The sequence below is a fragment of the Camarhynchus parvulus genome, chromosome 10 (assembly GCF_901933205.1).
Source record: "Camarhynchus parvulus chromosome 10, STF_HiC, whole genome shotgun sequence".
Classification (NCBI taxonomy): Eukaryota; Metazoa; Chordata; class Aves; order Passeriformes; family Thraupidae; genus Camarhynchus; species Camarhynchus parvulus.
In genome coordinates, this window is record NC_044580.1 from 2,281,954 (window position 1) to 2,307,924 (window position 25,971).

The 25,971-nt window shown below is 44.1% G+C and overlaps 1 protein-coding gene across 13 annotated transcripts in view; it reads right to left on the reverse strand.

Moving 5' to 3' along the window:
- Positions 1-25,971, reverse strand: part of MYO9A (myosin IXA) — a 173,781-nt gene that overhangs the window by 74,774 nt on the left and 73,036 nt on the right. For all 13 annotated transcript variants that reach the window (XM_030954924.1, XM_030954925.1, XM_030954927.1 and 10 more), the window contains 3 exons: positions 24,807-24,904; positions 22,693-22,819; positions 15,514-15,603 (listed from right to left, as the gene is read on the reverse strand). In XM_030954924.1, the coding sequence (XP_030810784.1) occupies positions 15,514-15,603; positions 22,693-22,819; positions 24,807-24,904 (315 nt within the window). The remainder of the gene's footprint in view (positions 1-15,513; positions 15,604-22,692; positions 22,820-24,806; positions 24,905-25,971) is intronic.

The following is a 25,971-nucleotide window of genomic DNA, read 5'->3' on the forward strand; positions in this document are numbered from 1 at the left end:
CAACTCGGGATCTTCTCTGAGGACAAACCCATCAAGATGCTGCTGGAAGCTCTGTGGTTTTAGTCACACCCTTCCATAGCCAAGAGGAACATTTTCTGGAGTGTGGACCTCAGATCCAGAGTGGGACTGAAATACAAGAGACAGACTCTCTTCTCAATGGCTCCATCAAACCAACCCAACCATGCAGAGTATCTGGAACAGAAACCGACCTCTGGTGTTCAGCTTTAAGCATTTTGACCCAAACAAATCCATGGATGAAGGGCTTTTGTAACTAATAAATACTTCTTCTAACATTGTGTTTCAGAAGTGCCAGACTAAAATGAAAAACTGTTTCTGTTCAGGGCATTGCTTGACACAAAATCAGGAAATTAGAAGACCAAAACAAAGCAAAGCTCATCACTTTTGCATCACCTAGGAAGAGAAGGGTATTGGTGCACTAAGTCATTCTGAGTAAGAATCATTCCAAAGTGGTATTTATGAGACAACTACACATCTCTAAAGACTTCAAACATCTCAGCTAATTGAGAGATTTGTCCATCTTCCCTCATAAGTAATGTGGAGGACAGCACAGACTGACCCAGGACAGAGGAGAAGGGTGGTGGATGGATACTTGGGATTGGGCAGCTCTTATGATCATCAAAACACAAATTATACTTGCACAGCCATGTGGATATTTGAGTTTGCCTAGGAGGGTTTCTGAGGCTCACTCCACCACTGAAACTCCCAGAGTGCAGCCAGCACCACATGCTGCTCTCAATAAATGCAAGATAAAGAATCCCAAACCCATTTTTCATAGATAAGATGCCCTTTTTGCACACACACATTGCACATCACTGTCTGTTTTGGGCCACTGCTATAAAAAATGCACCTCAGGAAGGGCACAGTGCTCAGAGCTGGGGCTCAGACCCCAGTCCCTGAGCACAGCCTCAGTTAATGAGAAGTGGATTTAAATACAACTGGAAAGTGAGTGCGAGCACCAAAACCACTTAAAGCCCTAATGAGGATTAAACACCCGTGGAGTTTATTAACTGTGACAACACTTATCCCATCTCTCAGCATTATGCAAATCTAGGAAGCATCCATAAAAGATGTGCTGACAGACTCAGCTGGTCAACACAACATTATTGCATCTTCAACAATTCTGATCAACATAACATTGTTAAATCCCAGTTTTTCACTGGGGACATCACAGACATGGGGGCAAGGTCAATGCACCCGCTCCAGATTTTCTACAAGCTGTGAGATCTTGAAAAGTTGGTATTTAAATGCCATTTTTCAAGCACAGCTCTGGAAAATTCCTTGGACCTAGAAGAAAAGACTTATTAGAAGGCAGCCTGACTTGTTAGCCTCAAAGGCAACTTAGTGCTTTGCTGTACAGTTCATAAGATTTGCTCCATAGTTGGTCGTGGTCCTTTTTACCTCCAGTTTTCCAGCATTTTCCCTGGAGACTGTGTGTGTGCATCACATTATGGACAATATTGACATTATTTGTTCACACTGGATAAACACATTGCCAGCACCAGCATTCCCTATCAGTGCAGAACTCCCACCCATAAATATGGCTTTACAAGCAACAGTCCTTGTAATTTTCCCAAGAACTCCAAAACTTCATTTGTTCAAATAGGAATGATGTTGATAGAGCCACAGGAGCTACCTATGGATTCATTCTCTCCTGGTGACCCCCCAACTCTTCCGGAACATGTGCAGCTGTTTCCTGCCCTCCAGGAGGAAAACAAGCAACACACTCCCCTTTCAGACTCTTATCAACAAAAACTGAACAATTACAGTGATTCCAAGGTGACAAGAAATGGTTCTTTCCAGGTGTGAAGTTTGCAGGATTTAGTGTAAGACATAAAGAACGGGTGTTCAATTACTTAAGTAAAGTTGGGCACCACAAAATACATTTTCTTTTGCTGGAGAGAAGAAACAGAGATTCCTCTTCTCTTCAGGAAATCAGATCTGAACACAGGAAGAGAGGAAATATCCCCTTTTCCCTTAGGGCCTTTGATGGGCTTCCTATAATTTCTATACAAGGATGAAAGGTGCTTCCAATGAAATGTCTGGGAAAAAAAAAAAGTAGCAGTAGAATTCTTCCTCTTCAGGAAATCCCTCAAAAAATCAAATCTGGATATGTGGTTTTAGTGGCTCTGTGGGAGCTTCATTTGTTTGCTTTTCTTTTAATAGGTGGAATAAGTTTTCAGCACATTCTCTGATTAATCAATTGGTGTTTCTGCTCATAGGATTTGGCATTAATCTCAGAAACCTGTTGATATCCTACCACAGAAATTATTTAGTGAGCTACTATCATAAACAGTATTAGATTTTCATTATCATTTGAAGTCTGGTTTGAAATCCTTATCAGCCATTCCCATTTCCCCCCCATTTATTCTCTAAGGTGAAATCTGGCTTCATAATTACATTGGTACTTACTGTAACACAAATGTCTCACTCCAATATGGCTCAGAGGAAAAAAATTACATTTTACAATCTACTGAATTTTACCCATGGTATTTACCTAGGGTTTTCAGATGAAAATCTCCCTCCCTCCATCACTTCTGTGGGTTTAAATGACATATTTAATTTCCAAGTAGGGGAAAAAATCAGGAAAAGAGTGTTATGAGTTTTCTTATTTGCTTCAAAGTACCTATTCAACAAAATCATGCTGCATGCAAGTAAATGATTAAAGAAATAAAAACTGTGCTTGCTTTTTAAAAATATACACATATGACAAGTGTTAATAACCCCACTGTGAAGAGGGATAGGATTTATCCAAGATTAGAACAAGCAAAAGCAGGAGGAATTCAAGCTCTCCTAATGCACTTGATTTGGATCACCTGAAGAGATCTAATGACCAGGAACAGAAGCCAACCCCCCATTCTCAGTGAGCCTTGGATGTGCAGACAATTGAAAACAGCCCATGTGGGCATCTCAGAGATGATGATCTACAGCAATCACTAATTAAGAGATTAAAAAAAGCAAACTGAAAATACACTTTTATTTGAATAGAGCTTAGGAGTGCCAGATACTACTTAACTCATAGTGCTCACGTCAGAGGAGTAGAGACCACATGTACTAAAATACTACAAAAATCCAGTTTTTATCTCTGACACTGTTACTGCTCCAGGAGGGCTGAAAAAGCCCCCATGGAAAGTGGCTGCAGCTTGGGTTTGTGGCTGTGGGGACAGAACTGCTGGATTTGACACTCCTGTGCTGAGATGGAGTAACAAGGAAGGAAGGGAGAGATGTAGCTGTGAGAGCTAAATTAGGGGAAGAGCAGAAAGTGAGGAGGGTGGTGAGGAAGGAGAGACAAAATCCTGAAGTGCCTTTGTGTTTGAGAGTTATGTTGGGGCACCACGCAGCATTGCATGGGAATGACATTACAGGCTATTTTTTCTCATTGGAAAATCCACCCCTAAGTTCTGGAAAACATCATTGACACTTGCATCCCTTGGATAAAATCCATTGGCAGGACAACCTGCTGCCTCCCAGCTCCAGGGTGATAGTGGAAGGTTTCTGCCAGGATGTGGCAGCCAGCCGGGAGGGCGGGAGCCAGAGATAGCCCAAGGATTCAGTGCTTTGTTGTTGTTTTTCAAAGTACTTCCTTTGCAGGTACATTTCTAGAATTAAAGCATAAAAATGAACCTTTACAGAATGCTCAAACTACTTTTAAGCCAGCTTTTCCTCTTTTTTGTTGCAATCAAAAATTAAAAAAGCATTTTTCACTCTTTTCTTTCAACGATGCCTTTAAAGATATTTTCCCTCCTCCTTAATTGTACATAAAAATCACTAAAAAACCTTTCTTGCAGGCTGGAGCCAGAGTGGTGCATTGATGATCTGAGTTCTCTTAGGGAAATGACCCAGGAGAATGACAGGGTTTTAATAAGATGTTCAGATAAAATATGAGTGTGGAAAATGACATCATACATCTCCCGCCCAAGCATGATATAACACTCGGGCATGCCAAGTCAGGGATTAGGCTTGAGTCTGATATCCTGCAAGAGCACTTTCCTCTGGGTGTTAAGCCTCTGTTTTAAAAAAACCCAAATCCTGCTTGTCTCAGCCCATGCCCTGTGAGCCAAGGGGGAACCCCAAAGGCTGCTTGGTTCATCCCAGACACAGAACATGGATGGGGATGGAAACCAAATATGTTGGGTCACAACAGGGAAGGGAGCACAACAGCAGGAAATCACAATTCTCCACACACACAGGGGTAACTCAGACTCACTCAAGGGGCTGAATGCAGTGGTAGATCAGCTCTGGGCTCCATGTGAGCTACCCATGTGCTCTGGGAGCCCCAAATTCTCCCATGTCCTGGGCAACAGGAAAGGGGAAATCTGTCCCTCTGCCCAGCTCAGGTGAGACCCCACCTGCAGAGCTGCCCCACCTGGGGCCACAGGGGATGTGGAGCTGCTGGACAGAATCCAGAGGAGGCCATGGAGATGCTCTGAGGGCTGGAGCCCCTCTGCTCTGGAGCCAGGCTGGGAGAGCTGGGGGTGCTCACCTGGACCAGAGAAGGCTCCAGGGAATCCTCAGAGCCCCTGGCAGGGCCTGAAGGGGCTCCAGGAGAGCTGAGAGGGACTGGGGACAAGGGATGGTGTGACAGGATACAGGGAATGGCTTCCACTGCCATGGGGGTTAGATGGGATATTGGGAAGGAATTCTTCCCTGTAAGGTTGGAGAGGCCCCGGCACAGGTTGTCCAGAGAAGCTCCAAGCCCCATTCTGGGAAGTGTTGAAGGCCAGGCTGGACAGGGCTTGGAGTAACCTGGGCTGGTGGAAGGTGTCTCTGCCCATGGCAGGGGGTGAAATCAGATGATCCTTAAGGTCCTTTAAATCCACACCACCCCGTGATTCTGTGATCCTCACACTATCTCACACACATTCCCACTGAAATGGTTTGTGTGCTGCTGTGAATCCCTGTGACTTCTGAGTAGCACAGAAAGTATCAGAGTGCTCCTGCAACTGCCCTCTCCTTACTCATCCTTCCTGTCATTAGATGGATGCAAACACAGAAAATGATGTGGAAAACCTCAAATAAAAACAATAAGAAAATCTTTTTTTGGCTGTGTTGAAGATCTGGCTATTGAGTCCCCACTGGTGGCAGGTAGGTTTGGGAAAGGACAGATGGGAGACCAACCACTCCCATTCCCATTCCCATCCCAGGCCAGAGCCTGCCTGTTTATTTTTAGAGTTGATTTCAAGTCTTGTCTCTGATATTGTCACTTTGCAGCTGATGACTGGAACACGTTGTGGTTATGCTTTTCAGAAACAGCCCCCAAAGCAGAGCCAGGAGCAAAGGAAACCAGCACAAATCTTGTTAGAGATTTTCTCCGAGTCCCCACTGCGGAGCCAGGCAGTTACGAGCATCATCTTCCTCAAAAGATTTCACTCAGAGCCTTTGGATTTGGGCACTGTGGTTAGAAAGTGTCATCTGTAACAAATCAAAACTGGAAAAAAAAGAAAAAAAACCACTCTCTCTTCATGAAATTAAAGAGAAAACAAGGCTGCAGCTCTTGCTTCTCCTGTGGAGAAGATGATGAAAGGAGACATGTGGAACATCCCTTAGGGACAGATGCTCACACAGAGCCATCCTGAGCCCACCACAGAGCTACAGGAGAACAGAGCCACCAGGCAGCCAACTTTGAAATGTCCACTGATGACAAAATGTGTTTTCCTCCACCTTGGTGCCTCCAGAGTCTGCTCTGCCAACGGCACAAACTGAGCTCCCATTCCCCCCGTGTTTTCCCAGCAAAACCGGTACAAAAACCAATTAATAAATTACTTTGTGTCACAGGAGGAAGTTGTGTGACCTGATGTGAGGAGGGCACATTTAGGGAAATTTGCTCAGCACTTACAGGCACAAAGTACTGGGATCCTCACCAAGGAGTCCAATCAATCACCAAGACCAGCCCTCGAGCCTTTAAAAGCCAAATCCTGCCTTGAGGTTGGTCCTTCCCAAGCAGAGGGCAAGTGTAGACAAACTCCTTCTGCCAGTGCACCATCATCATCATTCCAGGTTAATTTTACCATTTTTTGGGCAAAGTTCCCCAAAGGGAAGTTGTTTCTCATCACACCTCAGCTGTTACCCCTGTAGAGGCAAAGTTTGTGCAACAGACCCTATTCAGCCACAGAACTTCCACCCCTCCTCCTCCTTCAGCCACTGACCAACAGCCCTGGGCTGAGGAAAAAAATCAACCTGAATTTATTCAGATTAGGATTACACATGAAAACCCCATATTCCAAGCAAATGTACCAAAACTACATCCCTTGTGGAAAGAGCTGGCTAACTAACTCAGGAATGGCTTGTCTGCATTCCTTGAAAACTTTTCACATGATTTTAGTAGAAATTTAAGTAACTAAAGGAACCCTGTGACAATAAAGCATCTTTTGAGTAATCAGATGTAATTAAAATAATGCTTTAAAGAGCTGAGAATGGATTTGCTTTGAAAGGGCAGCTGGAGTGGGCTATAGGCAGAGGAATCCATGGAAAGTCAGCATTTCCCTTCCTGAAGCCCTGATCTTGGACTTTGTTCAGGAATCTCGGAATCCCAACGTCTTCCTTGTTTTCCCAGACATCAGTGCCAAATAAATAGCAGGAACACAGTTAGCACACAGGAATTTCCATGGTGGCACGGAGCAGGAGAGTGACTGCAGCAGCTTTTGCACACGAGGATGTGCATTTCCAAGTGAAAAGTGAGAAACCTCATCCCACAAATAGGTTTCTTTTGAAGTTCCACCCTCCCAGGTTTCCCTCATGTCCTGAAGCAGAGACAGTTGCTTGGCTCTTAAAAGCTTTGTGGGGTTTCAGTTTTATTCCATTAATATTTTTTCTGTGAATTCTGAATCCACTCATCAACATAGCAGCTCTTCAAAGGGCTCCTGCTGAGCTCCTTACATTAATAACCCGTGGTGACAAAGAGTCTCCTCAGCTAATGGGTTTTGGGTAAGTAGGTGCTTCCAGCAGTTCTGCTGCTTTCTGTTCCATTAAGTGTCCCTGTCCTCATACCTCAGGACTGAGAATTTTCATTTCTTCATGCTATTAATTATTTTGTCTCCTTCCCACTTTCTCTCCTTGAATATTTTCAGGCTTGTGATTAATTGCAACTATGATCTTTTCCTTTGTTGTTTTTGGGGTTTTTTTAATATCTTAGGTAATGTTCTGCCATTTGGCCCTGGAACTCAATTTCTTCTCCCTTTTAATGGGCTGAAAAAGGCACCAGCCAGTCCCCACTACAAGGATATAGAGAATGAAACATCACTCAGTTCTTTGCTGTAATTAAATACTTTTTCAACTCATTACAGTTCACTCCACAGGCTTCTCTACCTTGTGTCTCTGCCAATTAACTGTTACTGGACTGAGAATTAGGTGTTTGTGCTGAAAATGAGATGTTCTCCCTGATTTAAAGTCCCTAACACAGCAGAGTTTATCATCCCAAAAAACCATCCTGTGATGGCCATTCCAAGTGTCTTGTATTCCTCAGCAAAAATTCATCCCAGGTGAAGAAGGGCCAGGTAAAATGACACTTGGTGACGTGAAAAAATAAAATCTCATGGCTTTGTGGCACCAGAAGAGAAAGATATGTCTGGCCCACCACTCCTGGGCAAAGGTTCTCTCCTCTCTCCTTCTCCCAAAGGACACAAATCCAACGCTCCTCCCACTCCAAGAAATCTCTCTGGCTCTGCTGAGCCAGCACAGACTCAGACACAATGAACATGAGAGGATGAAAGGACAATGAAAGCAAAGCTGTGGAGCCCTCAGCAAATGTTTCCAGAACACCTGGACTTTCCTCTCCTGCTTTGCTGTCACCCAAAACACAAAGGTCAGTGCTTGTCACCTCCTGCCTAATCCTGCACATCTCAGATTGTCAAGAGCCTGAATATTTTGGTTTGTAAATCTCACCAAAATGGCATCACTGCTTTTCCAACTAATCATGAGCTGATTTCACATGCACTTACAGCTGCACCTATTTATGCAGAATAAAAAGCATCTCACAGATTTAATTGTAATTTGGGTGCTCTGGACACAGTCACAGAACAGTTCCATGGTGACCTTCCATGGCCATGTAACAACAGCATGGAGCACCCAGCTGCTAAAGAGCACCTGGCCATTTGAACAAAGACATGATCATGGAATGCCAGACAGGTTTGCCTTGGAAGGGACCTTCAAGGTCATCCAGTTCCACCCTCTGCCATGGACAGGGACACCTTCCACCAGCCCAGCTTGTTCCAAGCACTGTCCAATCTCACCTTGGACACTCCCAGGGATGGGACAGCCACAGCTGCTCTGGGCAACCTGTGCCAGGGCCTCACCACCCTCACAGCCAAGAATTCCTCCCGAATATCCCATCTAACCCTGACCCCTGGCAATGGGAAGCCATTCCCTGTGTCCTGTCCCTCCATCCCTTGTCCCAAGTCCCTCTCCAGCTCTCCTGGAGCCCCTTCAGGCACTGGCAGGAGCTCTGAGCTCTCCCTGGAGCTTTCTCGTGTCCAGGTGAGCACCCCCAGCTCTCCCAGCTTGGCTCCAGAGGGGCTCCAGCCCTTGGAGCTTCTCCATGCCTCCCTCTGGACTCTCCCCAGCATCTCCACATCCTTCTGATGTTGGGGACCCCAAGTCTGAGGCAGCTCTGCAGGTGGGGTCTCAGGAGAGCAGGGCAGAGGGGAAGAATCCCCCCTCTCCTGCTGCCCAGGTTCTGGGGGAGTTTGGGGCTGCTGGCCCAACATCTGCTCCCCAAGAGCTCCTTGCACTGCCCTGCTGGAGGCACAACTCAGTCCCTTTCAGTTCCTCTGAGTTTTCAGACACCCATTTTCCACTTACAATTCTGAACACACATTCAGTTAAATACAGGGCATGCTTATTATGACATCCATCACAACAAACAACCAGCTCCCAACAGCTCTCCAGAATTAAAGGAAGGCAAGAATCAGGTCAGTTGTTGACCAAGAAGTTGTCTCACATCTTTCATTTCCCTTCTGTTGCACAATTTCACATCAGATTTCTCCCAAAAGTGTGAATTAATGCTTTCTAACCCTTAGGGTAAAATATCCTTGATCACAAATGGCTTAAAATTATAAAGATCTGTTAAAATAATGTCTATTAGCAAAGTCACTTGCTTAAGAAATACCAACTGTATTGGTTAAATGAAGTTAATGAATTGAAAACATCATGGAATTTTTTTTTTCTTGAGGAATGTAAAACAGAGCTCGCTAACAGATGTATTGACTTTGATAATGAGTTTTGTCTCATTGGATGAAAAACAGGGAAAAAATGCAGAGACTGGTGAAAAACAGACAAGCAGGTGCTGGACACCAGCCTGATAAACAGAACAGATGGGATGGAAACCAGGCAGGGAAGCTTGTGGAGCTCAGGATTGTCTCCAGCATGATGGAAAGGGATGGAACCACCAACCAAGATGGATTTGAGAGAGTTAAGTGAGTGGATGAGTCAAGGCATATTCTAATGGCCTTGGAGACCTGCAGTGAGCAGAGATGGAAAAAACCTGAATTCCTTGGATTATTTAGATGGAAGCAGGAAGACAGATGTGGCCCAGGAGAGCAGTTCCTTGCATGGATTAAGATGATACTCAGATTACAAACAGGATCAAGAGAAAGATTTTTAACAACCCCCAAGTTCTCCACAAAGACATCACTGAAGTGCTCTGCTCCCACATGTCTCCTACCAAATATCAGTCAAATCACTTGATATTTAGAGCATCTTTTTTTTTTTTCTTTCAAATACCTGAACTGTGACTTGTGAAACTTTCCTACCTCAGTATAACTGCAAAAATGCACAGAATAATATAAGAAAAAAGAGCCCAGAGTCTGGAGTTGAGGGGCACTTTGAGAGGGACAACAGCAACCCACAGCACGTTCCTCTGCTGCCATTAAAAATCCCATTTTTCCCTTTTTCAGCTACATGCCTGCTGTATTTTGCCTTATCAAGGAGAAGATGGCTGGGGCTGCAGAGATGCCCAATGCTCAAGACAGATCTGAATCAAAATAGTCCAAACACCACTACTACCACTGATGGTTCTATTGCACCCATGACCTTTTCCAAGGGTCCTCCCCATTGCTAAATGGTAAGTGGAATTTTCCAGCTCACTGTTACCACACGCTGCACTGTGATTCCTCTGCAAACCCATCAAGTGCTGCTGGCTCCATTAATGCACCATCTCACTTCTGATAAAGTCTTTGGCAGCTGTTTTGGACAGCAGCCCAAGACCTCAGCACACAAGTGCAGCCTTTCATGTCTGTGCAGCCTTTTCCCTAAGTTTATCTATGGCCTAAAGCTTCTAAACCTTTACACTCTCCCAAACTGTGCAGTTGTTTCAAACACTGCATTAAAACACCATCCAGCGCTATAAAAGGAAAAATGGATGGCTCCAGGAGGCAGCTCCATGGCACATGAGCCACTGTGGCTCAGGAGATAAGAGGCAGCTGCCAGAGATGAGTGTAAGCATTATTTATGAATGTGGTGCTGTTGATTGCCAGAGGTGCAGCCAGAGAGGATGGCGGCTCCCCTGCAGGGTCCCAAATCAAGCACGTGTGCCATCGGTGCCACAGCCACAAGAGGCAAAACAAAGCAGTCTTGATTTTTCCCCTAAAACCAGATCTCCCCTTGACTGCCCTCTCCTTAATTTCAGAAAGAGCTGTAGTTCCAGTGACATGGGGGTGTACTTGAATGTTAATACCATGGTCAGACACAACCTCTAAACAATAAACCATGAGTTACTGAACGATGAGAAAAGCACATTATGCTTTGTGAGGTCTTCCTGAAAAACCACATGCTTATCCCATAAACCCTGTAACACCCCAAGGATGGGCACTGGGACACTTAGAATCCCACCCTGGCATTTGGCTCACAACTATTTATTTGCTCACAACTATTTATTTGCTCCTACCTATGGCCCTGCTCGTGCAGGTGCTGTTGCCACACACCTTGAAAGCTCCTGGGTAAAATAAAGTAAAATGAAATCTTCTCTCTGCTGGGAAGAACTTGCTCAGCTGAAGACAACGGGACCAGCAACTGTTGGCACACAGGAGACTTTGATTTTAATTGCTGGAGTCCCACCTCCTCACTGGACTCAGTGTTACATTTAACCTGATACCTGATCTAGATCAAACATTCACAGACTCTTTGATTTGGGAGGGATCTCAAAGCCCATCCCATTCCACGCCCTGCCATGGGCAGCAACACCTCCCACTAGGTGAGGTTGCTCCAAGCACTTCCAGTCTGGCCTTGGACACTTCCAGAAATGGGACAACCACAGCTTCTCTGGGAAACCTGTGCCAGAGCCTCACCACCCTCACAGGGTGGAATTCCTTCCCAATATCCCATCTAACCCTGCCCTCTTTCAGTTTGAAGCCATTTCCTCTTGTCCTGTTACTCCAGGCCCTTGTAAAAACGCACTCTGGAGCCTTCCCCTTTAGGTACCAGAATCCAGTCCTTGGATCCTCCAAGATCATCCAGCAGAATAATTATATATGACCAAAAATCAAAAAGTCTTGAATTTATTAAAAGAAACACAGAGTTGACCAAGTCAATATTTCTGCCTAACTTTAAAATGGCACATTATTCCTGAGGGAAAAGCCCAACTCAATTCCTGGGGCAAAACCATCAACAAGAAGTCCTAAGAGAGGAAGCACAATATGAATAAACAGAGGTTTATTTACTGGTGGTTCCCAGTTGCAACCTCTCCTTCAACACTGCAGGCCCCTTCCAGGGCCTAAAGGGGCTCCAGGAGAGTTGGAGAGGGACTGGGGACAAGGGATGGAGGGACAGGACAAGGTGGAATGGCTTCCATTGCCAGAGGGCAGGGTTAGATGGGATATTGGGAAGGAATTCCTCCCTGTGAGGGTGGTGAGGGCCTGGCAGAGGTTCCCCAGAGCAGTTGTGGCTGTCCCATCCCTGGAAGTGTCCAAGGCCAGGTTGGACAGTGCTTGGAGCAAGCTGGGCTAGTGGAGGATGTTGCTGCCTTGGCAGGGAGTAGAATGAGATGAGCTTTAAGGTCCCTCCTAACTCAAACCCATCTGTGATTCCATGATGTCCATCCACAAGTTGTCCCCACTTTGCAGTACCTTCTACCCAAAACATGCCAGAATAAAAGATGTAGTTTTACCCAAATTACTGCAGAGATGAACAGAACCAGGAGCAGTCAGTCTGGTATCAATTCATAACTGAAAGAGAATGTTTCAAGCAAGCTGCCAAGCATCCAAACCACTGTTGCTAAAAAAAAAAAGCCCCAAACCACAGGACTGTGTTTCCAATCAGCACACAAGAAGGCAGGAGTGTGCAGCCAGCCAGGAATGTGACATCATTGCAAATCCAACTAAGTCAGCTTCTCCATGTGCTCTGGGGCTGCAGCTCAGGGAAGGGGAAGAGAAAAGGCTTGGCTTAGAAAATAAAACTCTGGTCTCAGCTCTGAAACCTCCAAAATACCAAAGGGAAGGATCCCTTCAGGCCAATTTTGCCCATTCAAGACTATTAAAGGGGGTGATAGTTGTCACAGCAGGACCCTAAGGGCACAAATCTCTCAGGAGCCAGGCTGGGATCATGGAATGATCACACTCACTTTCCATGAAAAGCATTTCTGCACAGAATTGTCATCTCCACACACTCCAGCACTGATGAAAGGGAAGGGCAAATGTTGGCCCCTGTGCCGAACACAGAAAGTGAAACATTCCAGAATGGAGCAGATGCATGTGGGAACCTCATCAAAGCTCAAAACCCATCCCAAACCTAAACCTCAAACTTTTTACGTGGAATCCCAGTTAGTTTGGGCTGGAAGGGACCTTAAACTGGTCTTGATCCACCCCATACCATGGTCAAACCCCATCCAACCTGGCCTTGGACATTTCCAGGGATGTAGCATCTACCACCTCTCTTGCAATCTGAAGACTGGTAGATCCCACCTGCTCTTGATGGTTTAAAGAAGCAAGGACATGCCAAAATGACATTATGCAATCCTTTCTGTGACAGCCTGTGGAGCAGAGTCTTTTCCAGACAAACCCCACTGAAAATTTCAGTGTACCAAGCTATGAAAAAACCCACAGGCATCTGAAGAATAAAATAGCTGCAGTATCCATCAGGAAAGGCAGCTGCCCATGAGCTACAGAGGTCGTGGTGGGAGACCCATGCCTGCAAATCCTCAAACCCTCAATGGCTCCATCCCTTGGAGCCAACTATAATACTCCTTTGTTAAATACACAGGAATAACCAGCCCGTTGATTCCCAAGAGCCCAGTGAGTCATGACTGGGGATTATCAGACATCAGCAGTCTTTGTGAAGTCCCAAATGTCAAATGAATCCCATTCTTCCTTCCTGATTCAGACAGATCTGAATTTAAGTCACTCCTCCTACTCCCTGAGCCAGAGGAAGACCAGGAGAAGGCCTCTAACCATGGGGGGGTTCAAGTTGGAGCATCTCAAGTTCTGCTCTGTGAGCAGTGAACCTGCTCTCAGAGAGAGGTCACTGCTGGATAAAATTTGGTGGTCAGGATGCTGATGATGTAAGGAGGTAAACAAAAAGCCAGGGAGGTGCTCATCTTAACACAATTCACAGCTTCTTCCAAAATGATTTTGTCATGGAGATCACATCAACCATTCCCAAAGCAGCCTGGCTCCTTCTCTTCCCCCACAGCCACCACACCCTGATCTTTCCTTTCTTCTACTGATAGTGGTGAGAAACCTTTCTAAGGGGACACCTGGGATTTGGGAGCAGCCATACCAACAAAAACATTTGGGAAAGCACTTGACAAACTCATGCTGAGCCACTCTAGTTCTGAAGAGGGGTCTTCCAACCCAACAGAAGGTAGGACTGTTCCCAGCAGTGTCAATACACTGCAGATGTTGGGCAGCAGGTCAAGGGAGGGGATTCTGTCCCTCTGCCCTGCTCAGGTGAGACCCCAGGTGCAAAGCTGCCCCAGCCCTGGAGCTCAGCACAGGAGCTGCTGGAGAGAGTCCAGAGGAGGCACCAGAGTGATCAGAGGAACGGAGCAGCTCTGATGTGAGGAAAGGCCGAGAGAACTGAGGTTGTTCAGCCTGGAGAAGAGAAGGCTCCAGTACCTAAAGGGGCTCCAGGAGAGCTGGAGAGGGACTTGGGACAAGGGCCTGGAGGGACAAGACAAGAGGGAGCGGCTTCAAACAGACAGAGATGGGATCATGGGAAGAAACACTTTCCTCTGAGGGTGGGGAGGCCCTGGCACAGGTTGATCAGAGAAGCTGTGGCTGCCCCATCCCTGGAAGTGTCCCAGGCCAGGTTGGATGGGACTTGGAGCAACCTGGTCCAGTGGTAGCTGTCCAGTGGTAGCTGCCCATGGCAGGAGCTTGGAACAAGACCATCTTTAGGGTGCCTTCCAACCCAGCCCACTCTATGATATTGTAAGGACCCTCCAGCAGAAGGGTAGTTATAGCTCAGTTCTAAACTTTTCTAGCCATTTCTTTTATGTCTGTGCCCAAGATGAAGGAAAAAAGCAGAAACACCACATTGATTAAATGTCCATCACAAAGACCCAGACAGCCCCTGTGTGCCCTTTGTTAGGGCACACTTCACTTCTGCACAAAAGCAACACTTCATTTCTAAAGATTAAAGCTCAGTAACAGTTACTGAGCTTAAACACACCCTCAAAGTGAGAGAAAATATTTTTTTCCCCCTGGAAAAAGGAGTCAAACTATCTCCAGCAGACCCCCAGTGACAACATGATGTGTTTAGTTATTTGTGACACAACAGCTGCTTGAGATGCTATTCAAGGTGCTCTGAATTCTCACACAACCCTACAACAAGAGGGAATGGAGGGACCAAGTGTGGTGTGATGCTCAGTGTTCCCGATCTGGGGGATACAAGAAGATTAGAGGCAGAAATAGCCAAAACAACTAGTTCAGCAGAACAGAACTGATGTATTTTGAAGGATATAAGAGGAAAAAAATTGTTTCTCTTTACCAGCCACAGAATAGAATTCAGAATTCCTGAAAATCCCATATAAATACACTGGAGTCTGAGAGAAGCTGATGGATTTGTGGCTGCTCCAAAGCATCACACAAGGGCCCAGGTTTTGAGGGGTCTGAGGAAAAGCTACTGGGAATCTCCTATGGAGATCTGCAGCTCCTGCCATAGAAGATCCACGCTACCACAGGCACTCAAGAAGGCAGTAAAAATTTCCTGGAGTCTTGGGTCAGCACTCTGCTGTACAATCAGTGCTCCAGCTTAAGGAATGATATCTGGAGATGAACACCTGCACCCACACACACACCCAGCAATGCAAAGCTCTGCTTTGGACAACTCTCACACAACCACAAGTCATTGAAGCACTTACAATCCATCAGAATAAAGCACAAACCTGCCTTCCAGGAATGGAATAAAAGAAATGTCAATCATTTCCTAGATTAGGACACCCATTAGCTTCTCCTAGATTATTTTGACATAAATAAATAAAAACTGAAAGAAACTCTGAGTGTGCATCTCAAAGTATTGAAAACCATTCCAAGAGTTGCCTTTTAATAACAAACATCATGTACTGACCTCTGCCAATTTGTATGGTAAGATCAGCTTCTCTCCCACTGTCACTGTCTTTCTGGTCACCAGGGCCTCAAACAGCATCTCTTCTTTCACCTGAAACAAAAGTACAGATGTTAATGATTATTCTAGTGATCTTTTTTAATTTTAAATCCTGTTTAAAAAATGCTAAACTTAAAATAAAATTCAGTGTAAACACATTCAAATATCAAAATTTAATTAAAAAAAAAAAACCACCAACACTTTTGCCAGCCTTTGCAGAGTTAAGTTCAATGGGTAAAAATATGCCATTGGGAGGAGCCAACTCAGCACATAAATCCAGCATCAGAAACCTAACACCAGGGTCTTCAAAGAAACCTGATTTTCTACATTCAGGCATCCCAGTTGTAGCAATTTCCCATTGGCTTCCTTATTCCCGGTACAGCTCCTCCCTCCCACACTTTCTCTTGGCAAAATAAATCAACTTTCCAGCGTTGTTGTTTGTATGAAATCACACAAATTACTCCAGAATAAGCAAAGCAGTGTCATCAGTTTCAGAGATTTCCAAGTGAAGGAGGGTTTTTTTTGTGCTTTTTAGGGTGGGGAGGAGTCAGAAAGAGGAAGAAACCCTTGGGAAAGCACCTGATATTTACTCTGCTATTGGCACTGGATGTTTACTCCCTAAAGCCCCAGTTCCTGGCGAGGTGACAGTCTCTAATCAGCCCTCACAGGTCTGCAGAACAAAACTCAGTTGTGCAAACACAGACACTTCAGCAAAGAGGAAAACAGTGCTGACAAATTAAGTGGCACCTGCAGCTGTTGGGGAAAAGCCACTTTCCCCACCAGCTTCAGGACTCTCTTACTTTGAGGAATTCAGAAGGTGTCCTCCCTCCCAGGACAGATGAGTTAGACCTAAAGACTTTGAGTCATTGACTGATCTTCACTAAATTGCCAAATCAAAAAAGACATCATGAGACTGGGTGGGAATCTGGGAGCCCAGAATTAATGGATGTGGATTGAAGTCTCTACAAACTGCTGCTTCTACCTGAAGGACTCCACGCAGGCACCAGACCTCCTCTGGACATCTCTGACTGTTCAAAATCCACATTCCTGAAGCCATCCAAGGCCTTATTTTTATCACAGGGAAACCATTTATGTTTTGACAAGGAAAATGGGAAACATAGAGGTTTATCAATTGAACTCAGTGATCTTAGAGGTCTTTTCCAACCAAAACAATTCTATGTATGTACTTTGACTTAAGGGTTTCATCCAGGAATTAGTATGAAGAGAAAACACAAACAAGACAGTGAAAGGTCAGGAATCTCACAAACCATAGCAATAATGATGCCCTTCTGTACAAAAATCTCCTTCTGCCAAAACTACTACGATGGGAGTCTCCCTGATAGAACCCAGGGAGTTTTTATACAACTGATTCTTCCTGCAACAAGAACCTGTTGCTGTGGAAATCAGAATACATCAGGTCACCTGTATATGATGTCACCTGCCAGCAAGGTCTCTATCACTGGAAATGACACTGCAAGGTTCATTTCTTTAGTGCTCAGCACTACTTAGAAGGCCCCAGTTCCTACAATCCAATTTTACCTTTCAAAATCAAGCAGGGAAAAAAAAATAATCTTCTGTTTCATCCAGATATCCATACCAAGATTCCACATTTGGTTTCCATTCCTCCACATTCACCAAAATATGTGATTTTGTAATTTTCAGCTCTGTGGACACTTTTCCAGCAGCTCTTGACTGCGGGACCATCAGCTGCTCTCCCTCAACTGCACAACTTGGAACAAAAGTGAGTTTCACACCATCCATTATCCCCCTTCAGGGATGCTGCAAACCCACAGTCAGCATGCTGGCTTTTTTTAATTATCCAAGGCAACAAGGCAGAGGGGTGTCAGATGGTTCCTAATCAAAACAGTCCAAAGAAATATTCCTCAACAACATAAACACTTCCAAGTCCCAGATTTGTCAGCAAACACAGGGATTTTAAGCAATTTAAACAACTACCCACGCCATCCCTCACCATCCCCATCTCATGGTCACTCTGGCTCTTTCTCTCCCTCCTCTCTGGATTAAGGGAACCTGTGGATGTGCATCCTTGTTCTCCTGACCTGTGGAGATCCCATTAAATAATCTTGTACAAAATCACTCTTGGCAAGGATGGGAATCCCTGCATCTCCCCAGGCCCCTCTCTGCAATTACCACCCAGTGGAGCTTGATCTCAATTCCTTCATCACCTCTGATGAGCACCACGGGGGCAACCAAATCATCCTGATCTGCATTCAAGGTCACAGCATGAAAGTAGCTGACTCCTGATGCCAGGGAGGAGCCACTGGAGCTTTCTAAATAAAAACTCAGCACGTGCTGATGACTAAGGACATGGAGGCACTTACAGCTTCCCCACATCCTACACTTCCTCCTCCACAAAGTGTGAAACACTAAAATAGGAACACCCATTGGTGCAGGGTAGCAAAGAGGAGAACACCGCTTAGTCCTTCACTTTGTGCCCTAGGAGTTTCACTCTTGGGTCACATTTCATGGATTTTTGCTTCCTGGTGCTAAAGGGCACGGCCTGCTCTCCCTCTTAAACACGGCCTGCAGCAATTTAGATCTTAATCACAGGGACAAAATGCAGATTTAAGACTTTGTTGCCACAAGTGGGCCCAGAGAGGGCTGGAAGGCTCAACTCCATGAGCAGCGAGGGGTGACCAGCAGTGCCACAGCTGGGAATGTCAGCAGAGCACGGAGCCAGCACGGGCTGGGCTGGAGCCAAGGCAGGCAGAGACTGCTCCTCCAGTAATTCTGGGGTATTATGTTAGAGCAGCTGAAGAAAAAGGAACCATTTCCAGCTGGAGAACAAGAAAACATCAGGTTTTGTCTCTCCTTCCATATTTGAGAAAGGTATTACAGTGCTGAGTGCTCGTTCTAAAGACACCTGGTGTGGAGTAACAGAAAATAAATTCAAATTTCTATCAGCTCCTCTTGGAAAAGAGCTGATCCTTTTCCTCAGACTTTCTTTCAAATAACCAGAGTTAGAAAGGTTAGAGGGAATGGCTGGAGCTGTGTTAGGGAGGTTTAGGCTCTTCCCCAGAGGGTGCTGGGCACTGAACAGGCTCCCAGGGAATGGTCAGGGCCCCAGGGCTGCCACAGCTCAGGGAGCGTTTGGACAATGCTCTCAGGCACAGGGTGGGATTGTTGGAGTGTCTGTGCAGGGCCTGTGGCTGTGAAGTTACACCCAATGGTATTTGTGGATCCCTTCCAACTCAGCATATTCTGTGATCCTCTGAAGTTTTCTGACTCTTAATTCTGGCTCCAAATTTTGCATCTAACAATGATATCCCTACTCATTGCAGGGATGTTGGAGCAGATGAACTTTGGAGGTCACTTCCAACCCCAATCATCCTGTGATTCCACAAAACATCATCTGAAAAACAAATCCAGAAGAAAAAGCTGGAAGCAAGCACTGTCTGCTCCATAATCCTCACCCCCTCTCCAATTAATTTCCAAGACATTTATCACAGGAGGAGCCCCAGTGCCTGTAGGATCCCTCTGGGAAGCTGAAGGCCATTTTTTAGTGGAAGAAGAACTTGAGCACATAAATCTCCTGGAGAGGCCAACTTTAGCTCCAAACAAAAATGTGCACTGGGAGATCTGGCAAAACTTATTTAGGTCACTTGATAACTTGTATTTACCTTTATTTGCATTGAGGTTAGGTATTGCATTGGTTACCTAAACCTAAAAACCGAATACCAAACTGCTTCACTGAGCAAAGACAGAATTTATCTCCTTCCTCAATGCTCCATCCATGGAAATTATTTCCCATTTTACTAAACACACGCAATTAAAACATTCCTACTGTTCCAATGGAAAACAAAAAGTCTCTTTTAAGGTCAACTAGATAATCTCTAATATATTATTTTTATTAATAAGCCCAAAAATGAGCTTTTCCAAGCTTTTCCCCCAGAAACACAAAGGTTTTACCCAGTTTTACACAACCCTCTATGATTTCTGCCCAGGCCCTGGGATATTTGCAGTGCTTGCACAGGACTCCACGTCTGCTTGATCCATCAGGCAGCCTTGACATCACTCCCCAGCACAGCATTTCAGCAGACTTTAAACAAAGGCCCTGAAAAATCTGCCAAAAGCATCACATAATCCACACACTATGTCTATTCCTGAAAAAAAAAAAAGGAATCAGGGATTTTACTGTAAATGAAACAATGATCTGCAGAGTCTGGCCAAAATCTTATATTGCAGTTTCAACAAATGCTGCTCTGGATGGTTTAATAAAGCAAAAACATATTGGATGGGGTTGTTGATATCTAAGAAAAAGCAAATCCATTGCAGATCATCATCTCCTCCCAGATTCCTTTAAAAAAATCTCAGTATTAGCTTCATTTTCTAGGGACACAAATCTCATTACACAGAGGGAGGATAGCTGTGCAGTGGTGTTGCATTAACTGGTGCAGCAGGGAAATTCCCCAGTTATCATTAGAGGTCCCAACACAAACCAACCAGCTCACAAAAATTTGGGCCAGATTCCCCTTTGCAGAGGGAGCAGACCCTAATTTTGCATAAGTTTTTAATTTCAGCCAGGCTGGGGTTCCCCTCCTGCCCCTGGAGGCTACATCCCCATGGAGGCCATGCTGGAGCACCTCTGCATCCCCTCCTGGCTGCTCTCAGACATAGCCAATGCAGCTCCAGCTGCACTTTTTCCTTCTCTTTTCTGCATCAAATCCTTGACTGAACAAATCCAATGAGTCATTTGAGTATAAAGATCAACCCAGAAGTTCCCCCAAGACAAGGAAGTATCAGATCACAGCTTCTTCCATCCCTTTGCTGTGCTCTGGATGGCCCCACCAAACAGCCAGGGACCACAGGAAAGGAAGTTCAACTCCCCGTCAACTCCTATTACTTTTATTCTGAGATGATTTTTCACTTATTAGTGTCTAATGCCAAGATCTGGAGAGGGGATTAACAACTTTTTCAAGCCAATTCACAATTTCAGCAACAATGGGAAAAGCAAAACTGTTCAGTGACCACAAAAAAAAAAAAAAAGTAATAAAAATAATTACCCAAATGAGACAAAATACAAAGTGTCAAATGTTTTAACCAGTATTTTAAATCTCTGGCTGAGTAAAACTCATTGCACTTAATGTGGAGAGCTGTAATGAATAAGGGGTGGTGGCTGCTCTTTGTAATGATGCTTCATCTGTTTGAACCCTTTGGTTCTTCCTTTGGGTCAAACCTGAATAAGCAGCAACATCTGTTGAGGTTTGGAAAGAGAAATGTGGCATTTCATAGAGAGAAATCAAGTCTGAAAATGAGATTATTGGCTTTATTTCAGCTGATTTCAGTGGGTCTATTGAAACGTTTACACTTGGAGGCAGCAAATGCTTCCAGTTCCATGGATCAATTATCACCAAAATGCAACTTAAGGGACAAACAACACCACTTACCCAAACTCAGCGATGCATTTCATCAGATCCTACCTCAATGCAGCAAGCATTTTATGTTCTAGATGGTCATTTAATTTGCAAAAAGAATTACTACAATGAACAGAAATCTATCAATTTGCTCAGATACATCAGATCTTAGTGGTTAGGTTTGTATTTTATTTTTTCCAAATGGTGAAAAATAAATATATTTATTGGTTTTTACATCTTGTTGACACTACCTGGGGGTGCTGTTCCAGCCCATGGCATTAAGGCACCGTTGGATTGATGTGGCTCAGCCAATGCCTCATTTCACATAATCGTGTAAAAACCACCCCATGACCTCCCCAATGCAGATGTTGCAAAAGGGTTTGTTTGCAAAGGCAAAGACCCAAAGCCTGGAACTTTTTCAGCTCTCTAAGTCACTCTCTTACTCAAAGCTTTTTTAAAAAACAATTACTTAACTGACTTGGCCACATTTAACAGGGTAAAATCAACAACATTCTCCTCCCCACTTATATTTTCCTTCTGTTTATTTCTGCAATCTCCAAGGCCAAGATGCAAAGAGCATCCAGCTGCTCAAACCATATTTTACAGAAGCTTTCCTCTCCCTAAATTCAAAGTATTAATGAAGTGCTATGAAAATCCCTGAGAGCCAATTCCCAAGTTCTGTAGGTAGGGAGATAACACAACAGTTATTTAATGGAATGAATGGGAAGAGCACCATGTGTAACACAAATGGACAAGTTACCTTCTGATTCCACCATAAAATCAGCACAAATTCACCTTCCAGACCATCCAGGGAGTACAAAAGGGTAAAGATAATTGTTGCTATAATCAACTACAAGAAAAACAGTTCAGCTGCAAGAGGTTTAGAGCATTTCAAGTGAAGTGAGACAGCAAGAGGAGGTTCTGGTCACCTCAATTCAAGTCAGGAGGTTTTTGAGCTCAGCTCCTGAAGGCCAGTAGGACAAGCTGGCTCATTCAAGACTTATCTCATGAAAAGAAGTACCACAGCTTCATAACCTGCTTGGGCTGACAGAGCAGATCTCCTGAGAGCTCATTTAATGCTTTTGCACTGATTTACAGAGCTGGATGTGGCCTGGGCCAGCCAGGTGGAGACCCACAAATCCTTCCAGGGCACACCAGCACAGCAGTGGCTCACAGAGGCCAAGGGATCAGGTCCTAAACTGCAGATAATCAATAGATGCACCAAAGAACTCCATAACAGGCCCATAAATAGGGACTAGAGGGATGAGATGGGCCTACAGATTCCCTTGTGCAATCTGGCAGGTAATGACAGACAAAAAACACGGTGAGGGAGCTCAGCACCTCCTTCAGCCAGCACAGAAGAAAAACATGGGGCAATGGTTGTACAACTGCTTGAGTTCTTCAGACAGACTTTGGAACAGATTTGAGGAGCACCAGCTGAAGGCTGGCAATTGAAGACACTGCCGTGTTGGACAGCAGGATTGCTTTGCATCTACACCCTGAAACTTTTCACATTTAATCACAGAAACAGGATTTTCAGTCAATGAAACCCGAAGCTGAAGAGTAGGGGCAAAAACCCTCCATGAAAAACCTCTTTAAAACAGTTCCTGTACCTTTTCCCTGGCAAACATGAACAGCCCATAAGAATGGAAACACACAAGAACTCACTCTTTGGTGAAACTGGAAAAAAATTGTGCATGTTTTTGTGTCCTAAATCAGAGGTGGCTTGTTTGGTGTGAAAGTTCCAGGAGGGAAAGCAGAGCCTTACCTCCAGCAGCTCTGACACAACAGGAAGTATTTCAGGGTTGCAGATATCGATGGAGTCGTCCCTGTAGGTTTTCTTTTTGTACCGGATGTTCCCCAGGTGCAGGATGGCTGACAGCAGAGAGAAAATCCTAAACAGAGACAATTCATTTTCACTCCGTTTTTCATAAAGTGAATGAAGAAGTAAATTTTATTTTAGGGCCATGTCCCTCTTTGGCTCATTCTTCTAATTTTCAATCCAAAGAATCCACTTTGCCTCATGTCAACAAGTTTTTTATTTAGTCAAGTATCAAACTTGCATCTGAAAAGGTTTCTTGAAAATTCTTTAACACATCAAACCCACAGTTACAAAATTACAGTCCATGTTGTAAGAAAAATAGAAATCCTCCAGTGATCTTGATATGCAGATTAAATATTTATCATGCAATTGCCTAAACTAAGGGGTAGAGTGGACATGGCCATGCAGGTGATCCCTCTTAGTCCCCTGGGACACATTTTTTTGTCACTTTTTTGGATCTAGCCCCAGCCAGGAACAAAAGACTGTACAAAACAGCACAAATGCTTTTATCATATCTAAGTAACTGAGGCAAAGAAAAGATGTTATACTTCAAGTAAGTTTATCCAACCAATTTTTCTGTTTTGGAGGGAATTTGGTCATTTTTAAGTTACCTTTCTTCCAAAAAAAAAATAGGATCAGACACTCAAAGAATATCCTGAGTTGGAAGCAATCCACAAGGTTCATCAAGCCCAGCTCCTGAGCCGTGGCTGACTTCAGCTATAAATCCTGTTTGTCCCTATTTCTACACTCACTTGGGAACCAAAAATTAATAAACCCAAATGTCATTCCTAGTTACGCCACCAGCTTGTCTGGACAACACACCTTCACCTCTCCAAGTCCTCTCTTATCTCCAAAACAGGGATACTGACTCCTTGTTGTGAATTTCAGGATGCAATTTTATAAAAATTTCTCTTTTCTGTTTCTACAAAGGTGAAATGCCATGTTTTGCTACAAAGAAATTACTTTTAAAAGTATAGTAGCATTTAAAACATACTCCCTATACCTCAGCTGAAGGTGGTTCCTTATTTGTGCTGCAGTTGTGTAACCCCAAGCAAAATAAACCTGCTCGTGTAGTGAAGAATCCACTTCATTTTTGACACGCAAAATTCACCAGGAGCAACTTGTGTGCCAAGAAAAATCATTGCACAGTAAATCAGAAGTGAGAATTTACTGCATCTCCCGACTCTGCTCAGTCCTGACACTTCCTGATTGCTTTGCTCAGGCAATTAAACCCCTCAACAGGCTTTAGACAAACCTCATCCTGAAGCCTGATAAAGCAGCCTCTGACACAGAACATATTCACACAAGTCTGGATCCTTGGGTTTATCCATGTGTGTGGGGAAGATAGAGAAAAAGCAGTTTTAATTTCATAATTGATTTGTTACAAGTGAGGGATAAAGAACGAGCTTCCAAAATTTCTCAGTTGTGTGAAAATATCTTTGAGGTAATTTTTTATGTCAAGTTCTTCATAATCTACTCAAGCCTTTCAAGCCAAAAATCAACCCAGGAGGGATTATTTTGTAGGTTTGGTTGGAGATGACCCTTAGGAAACCTCTAATTCCATGGTGTCAGTGGTGTTGCAACCCAGCTAAAGTCCAGTTTTCAAACCAGCATGTCCAGTGCATTAGTGAAAAAGGCCAGTTGGAAATGAGTCTACAGACCTAGAATTGCACACAAAGGGTTAAGTTTGATGCAGGATAATGAGAATTTCTGATTAAACCAAGCTCTGGATTCATGATATGCAGAGTGAGGCGTGATTATTCATGAACACTTGAGAAATACTTCAAGATGTCAACTCCTGCCAACGCTCCATTTGCATGAAGAGAATTGTTCAGTACAGCAGGGATCATGGAACCACAGAATGCTTTGGGTTGGAAGGGACCTTAAACTCATCTGGCTCCATCCTGCCATGGGCAGGACACCTTCCACTAGACCAGGTTGCTCCAAGCTGGCCTGGGACACCTCCAGGGATGGGGCAGCATCTCTGGACAATGTCCTGCCAGTGGAGGTGGCATTAAGCAGGACAATCTCCAAGCTATTAAAATGGAAAATAAACTCACTGTCTGCGTGTCTTGGGCAGGAACCCCACCATCTCCATGGCCAGCTGCAGTCGCTCAAAGTCGTGCTTCAGGTCCTCCCCTTCCACGGAGAAACAATCCTGTGGATCAAACACACAGAGGAAGCACTGACACCACCAGCACCACATCAGCTCCACATGGCCAAGTCAGTGCTCCCTAAATAGCACTGAGTGATCTCCAGGTCCTTTATCAGCAACATTTCCAACCTGGCACTGGAAATACAACATTTCTGGCTAATATTTTCTGGAGCTACATCTCTGTTTCCCAGGTTTAACCTCTAAGGAAAGAGGTGAGCCACCCAATTCCAACAGTACGGTGAGAGTTGGTCAGCGTGACCCTACACAGAAAGGATGGGCAATAACAACAAGATGAAATCTGTTCCACATTTACAGGCAGTTTATTCCACACTCAGTCTTATACCTAAGGAGGGAAATTCAGTTTTTAAATAGAATTCAGATAACTTCATGTAAATGATCAGTGCATTAAATCCTGTGTGGGAATGGCAAAGCTTTAAACATATTTCTCAGAAACTTTATTTGAACCACCAAGAAGTTATTTCAAAATTGGGAGAATCTGAAATCCAGGATATTTTATACTTTTTGGAGGCTCACATGCCTGAACAGTTTTGTTTTTCCTTGACATCAGTCACTGACATGTTTGGGAAAATCCAGTGACATTCCAGATCCAACTAAAGCTGTCCTGCACCAATATTTAACTAACAGAAATGCTCTTTAAATTAATAAACAGACCACTAATGCCAAATATCTTCTGCTTTGGCTCACTGTAGGCCTCCCATGGATTATTTATTCTTCTCTCTGCCTTCCTAGCCTATATTTAATATTCTACCCATTAATATTGCTGCCTATAAAAACTACCCATCTATAAATCAAAATTAGTTTATTGTGTATCACACAATACTGTGCTATTTTAAACCTCAGACTATTTTATTAGCACTTAAATCAAGGCTTTTCACAAGTAATTAGAGACTTTCAACAAGTTAATCCAAGTGTAAGTAAATACAAATAAAAATTATATAAAATTCTATTAAAAGATTATTAAAATAATACAAATAAAAGTTGTAGCTGCAGTTGGAATTAATTAAGCAGCTGAATGCACGTAGTTTATCTTGATAATTTCCTGAACATCA